This window comes from Phoenix dactylifera, chromosome 5, assembly GCF_051530095.1.
Source record: "Phoenix dactylifera cultivar Ajwa chromosome 5, Ajwa_hap1_PhDact_Kaust_v1.1, whole genome shotgun sequence".
Classification (NCBI taxonomy): domain Eukaryota; kingdom Viridiplantae; phylum Streptophyta; class Magnoliopsida; order Arecales; family Arecaceae; genus Phoenix; species Phoenix dactylifera.
Genome location: NC_143194.1, coordinates 14,530,513 through 14,535,426, shown reverse-complemented (window position 1 = coordinate 14,535,426; position 4,914 = coordinate 14,530,513). Strand labels below are relative to the sequence as shown.

Here is a 4,914-nt window from a genome sequence, read left to right as displayed (position 1 = left end):
GGGCTGAACCCATTAACAAGATAAGGTCGGGATTTCATCACTCGTCCTTAGCCCAAAAATCATCCCCGTGCATAAAATCCTAAGCCTAATTAAAATCAATTAGACGTTGGCCCCTAAGGATAATCGAGCTCAATAGGATGAAGACCACTGAAAGTTGCACCAATTTCGCGCTATGATCCCGGTCGATGTCTAGGCAAGCTTTGTCCCTTTAAGTGATTAAAGGGAGACAGTCTCTGTTCGAGGAAAGTGGGTTTTAAGTGGGACCTTTGCTACATGCAACGTGACCCCTCCACTTACCTGGGAGCTTACCTGGTCGACTAGGTTATTAGACCGGATTGGAGGCTTAAGTGTACTCTTCAACTCAGTTAGGAGCTGTCTAGAATTTTTAGGGAAAATCTTAGAAATTGTTGGGTGATGCATGTGTTTGCTTTATTGTATTAGGGTGTTTGTGTAAAAAAAAAAAAAAAAAAAAATTTCAAAGAAAAGCTACCCAAACTCCATGACTACCAGATCCGGAACTAGTTATCAACCAGACGAGCCTGAGTCCAGTCGTGGGATGGACCCTGACATCAGCTCAATCCTTAGAGAAATTAATGAGAAGCTAGGAAGGTTATGTACCCGAGTCGATGCCTTAGAAGAATACCAAGATAGGGGTAGTCCTTCCCTAGCCAATAACCCAAGAGAAAGAATTGATCATCCACTCTTTGATCGGAACCACCAACATTAAATGACTATCCCAGGAATAGGCAAAACTTTGACAGAAATCACAATCGTCCACTAGATGACTATCCCAGAGAAAGGCCCCATCACAATGAAAGAGGTCGTGATCCTATAAATCAACCTCTTAATGATCACCGTGACATCGATGACCGTATACTTCGTAGTGTCAGAATTGAGGCACCCAGCTTCGTAGGCCGCATGGACCCTCATGAGTATCTTGACTGGGAGTCAGATATGAATCATTATTTCGAATGGTACGACATGTCTGAAGAGCGAAAAATTCGATTTGCAAAAATGAGGCTTCTCGGTCAAGCCAAATATTATTGGCAGAATGTGGAACGTCTAATTTTACATAGGAGACAGGAACCCATCCGAACCTGGGATGAAATGAAGGATAAACTCAGGGAGAAATACCTACCTACTTCCTATCAACAACGTCTCCTTGATCAATGGCAGACCTTGACCCAGGGAAACAAATCAGTCACCGACTACATCGCCAAGTTTGATGAGTATCTCATGCGATGTCATGTCAATGAGGATCCCTCTGTCACCCTTTCCCGATTTCGTGCCGGGTTAAGAAATGACATTCAACGAGAGCTTTTTATGCGAGAGGTCTATAGTCTAGAGCAGGCATATCAATTAGCTCAGGATTATGAGAGATTCCAAAGAATGCCAATCACTCGACCCAGTGAACCTAGAAACTCGAGTATACTAGGTCCTAGACCCGAACCACAACAAGTCCCCAGAACTAATCCAAATCCTACCTCAACCACTAGACCTCCATTAGTTGCTCCTCCACCCAGGAAAGAAGACCGAGGCAAAGGCACCCTGAATGAAGGACGTAGGGAGGGTAGCTCAAGGGGTAGATGTTTCAACTGTCATGGAATTGGACATTTTGCAAACCAGTGCCCTTCTCGTGCCCTACATATTGGGGAGATCGAAGAGGAACACCCTGGGGAAACTGTAGAAGACGAAGAAATTCACATAGCTGATCCTGAACTAGCCGAGGGATTCGATGAACCAAATTTCACTGAAGAAACTGAACCTGAAGTTAGGATAAACGTACTAAGATGTACCCTGACACAATCAAAGGAATGTGAAGATTGGCGAAGAACTACAATTTTTCATACCTACATAAACAATGAGAACAAGGTCTGTAAAATTATCATTGACAGTGGAAGTTGCATCAACGCAGTTTCCACTGATACGATTTCCAAGCTTGGACTAACACCCGTCGACCACCCCAGTCCCTACAAGGTCGCCTGGCTAGACACTTCATCCATACCTGTTAGATACCGTTGCAAGGTACCCATTAAGTTTCAATCTTACCAAGAAGAAATTTGGTGCGACGTTCTTCCCATGGACGTCGGAAGCATTATTTTAGGACGACCTTGGTTATTCGATCAAAATGCCACGCTTTTTGGTCGAACAAATACTTGTTCATTCATGCACAAAGGCAAGAAAATCACACTATACCCTTCGCCACCAAAAAAGCCAAAGGATAGTAACCCAATAAAACCAAAAGAGGAAGAACAACCCAAGGGATTACACCTGATCAACGCAAAAGAACTAGAAAGAGACATCAAAGAAAGCCCTTCTGTGTGGGTTTTAGCTGTTAAAGAAGTTAGTCTGAAAGAAACAAGCCCAATTCCAGAAGAAATGACTAGTCTTCTTAAAGAATTTGAGGAAATCATTCCAGAGGAACTTCCTGATCAACTACCACCTATGAGGAACATACAACACGCAATAGACCTAGTCCCAGGAGCGACCCTACCAAATGCCCCTCACTATCGGCTCAACCCTACCGAACATGCCGAGTTGAAACGTCAAGTCGAAGAACTCCTAAGAAAAGGATTCATTAGGGAAAGTTTAAGCCCATGTGCCGTACCTGCCCTTTTAACTCCAAAAAAAGATGGAACTTGGAGAATGTGTATTGATAGTCGGGCAATTAACAAGATCACAATACGATATCGATTTCCAATTCCCCGACTAGACGACATGCTAGATATGATCTCTGGATCGAATATATTTTCTAAAATTGATCTTAAAAGTGGCTACCATCAGGTTAGAATCAGACCAGGAGACGAGTGGAAGACCGCATTTAAAATAAAGGATGGACTATATGAGTGGTTAGTAATGCCATTCGGTCTGTCAAATGCTCCCAGCACTTTCATGAGACTAATGACTCAAGTACTACGACCTTTCATGGGAACATTTGTTGTTGTCTACTTTGACGACATCCTCATTTACAGTAAAACAAAGGAGGAACATCTAGACCACCTTCGGCAAGTTTTCCAGACGCTTAGATCCGAAAGCCTATTTATCAACCTTAAGAAATGTGAGTTTATGACTACACGTGTTACATTCTTAGGATTTGTTGTGACTCCAGATGGACTATCTGTAGATTCTGAAAAGGTGAGTGCAATCAAGAATTGGCCCGTACCCCAGAATGTGCATGAAGTAAGAAGTTTTCATGGGTTAGCCACCTTTTACCGTAGATTTATTAAAGGATTCAGCACAATCATGGCACCAATTACAGATTGTATTCGTAAGGGAGCCTTTGAGTGGACTAAGGCTAGTAATCGCGCTTTTGAGGAGATAAAGACTTTAATGACCAGTGCACCTGTGTTACGACTTCCTGATTTTTCTAAAGTCTTTGAAGTCGCATGTGACGCATCAGGTGTAGGAATTGGTGGAGTCCTAAGTCAAGACAAACACCCTGTGGCCTATTTTAGTGAAAAACTAAATGAAACCAGGCGCAAATACTCCACCTACGATAAGGAATTTTATGCCATAATTCAAACTCTTAAATTCTGGAGGCACTACCTACTACCACAAGAATTCATTTTATATTCAGACCATGAAGCCCTCAGATTCCTTAGTTCACAAAAGAAATTAAATCCTAGACATGGCAAATGGGTTGAATTTTTACAATCATACACTTTTGTATTAAAACATCGTTCCGGTGTAGATAATCGAGCTGCTGACGCGTTATCTCGAAAGGCAAACCTGTTGTCAGTAGTCAGTATTCAAGTCACTGGATTTGAAAAATTAAAAGAAGAATATGATAACTGTCCTGATTTTGGAAAAATCATGTCTGCACTCCAACAAGGAACTTCGAAAGAGATAGATAAGTATTCCCTACAAGAGGGGTACCTTTTCCTGAATAATAAATTATGTGTCCCGCATACGTCTGTTCGAGATTTTTTAATTTGGGAATTACACGCTGGGGGATTGTCTGGTCATTTTGGGAAGGCCAAAACTATTGAAGCCGTAGAGCGTCAATTCTACTGGCCCAGTTTGAAGCGCGACGTTGCCAAAATTGTGGCTCAGTGTCGAATCTGTGCTGTTGCCAAACAGCAAAGACAGAATACGGGATTATACACTCCACTTTCAATACCTGAATATCCCTGGAAAGATGTCAGTATGGATTTTATTCTAGGATTACCACGGACTGCCAAGGGACATGACTCCATCTTTGTGGTTGTAGACAGATTTTCGAAAATGGCTCATTTCCTGCCCTGTTCTAAAACCTTCGATGCCTCTCAAGTTGCCCGGATATATTTTAACGAAATCGTTCGTCTACATGGGTTACCCGAATCCATTGTATCAGACCGAGATGTCAAGTTTGTCAGTTATTTCTGAAAAACTTTATGGCATCTAATGGGGACAAAGTTAAAATTTTCATCTGCATATCATCCTCAGACTGACGGTCAAACCGAAGTCGTAAATAGAAGTCTGGGTAATTTACTTCGGTGTTTAGTAGGTGAAAATATGAAAACTTGGGATCTTTTACTACCTCGAGCCGAATTCGCATATAATAGTTCCGTCAATAGAACTATTGGCATGAGTCCATTTGAGGTTGTTTACGGTCAGCACCCTAGAAAACCTGTTGATCTCATTCCATTACCCATGCATTCCAGGACATCTGAGTCAGCTGAGTCATTTGCACAACATATTAGAGATCTGCATAAAGATATTATAAAAAAATTAAATATCAGCAATCGAATTTATAAACAATTAGCAGATTCACATCGCCGGACATCTGATTTAGCTGAAGGTGATTATGTTATGATACGAATTAGACCAGAACGATTTCCTTCTGGAACTGTTAAGAAATTGCATGCACGAGGAGCAGGTCCTTTTAAAATTTTAAAGAAGATCGGATCAAATGCATTTGTGGTAGATTTACCA

The 4,914-nt window shown here is 41.6% G+C and overlaps 1 protein-coding gene across 1 annotated transcript; it reads left to right on the top strand.

Moving 5' to 3' along the window:
- Positions 1 to 918: 918 nt before the first annotated feature.
- On the top strand, positions 919 to 4,384 carry LOC148703414 (uncharacterized). Its single transcript, XM_088722967.2, has 2 exons — positions 919 to 3,135; positions 4,211 to 4,384. The coding sequence occupies exons 1-2, from the start codon at positions 919 to 921 to the stop codon at positions 4,382 to 4,384; spliced, it is 2,391 nt and encodes a 796-aa protein (XP_088579093.2).
- The last annotated feature ends 530 nt before the right edge of the window (positions 4,385 to 4,914 follow it).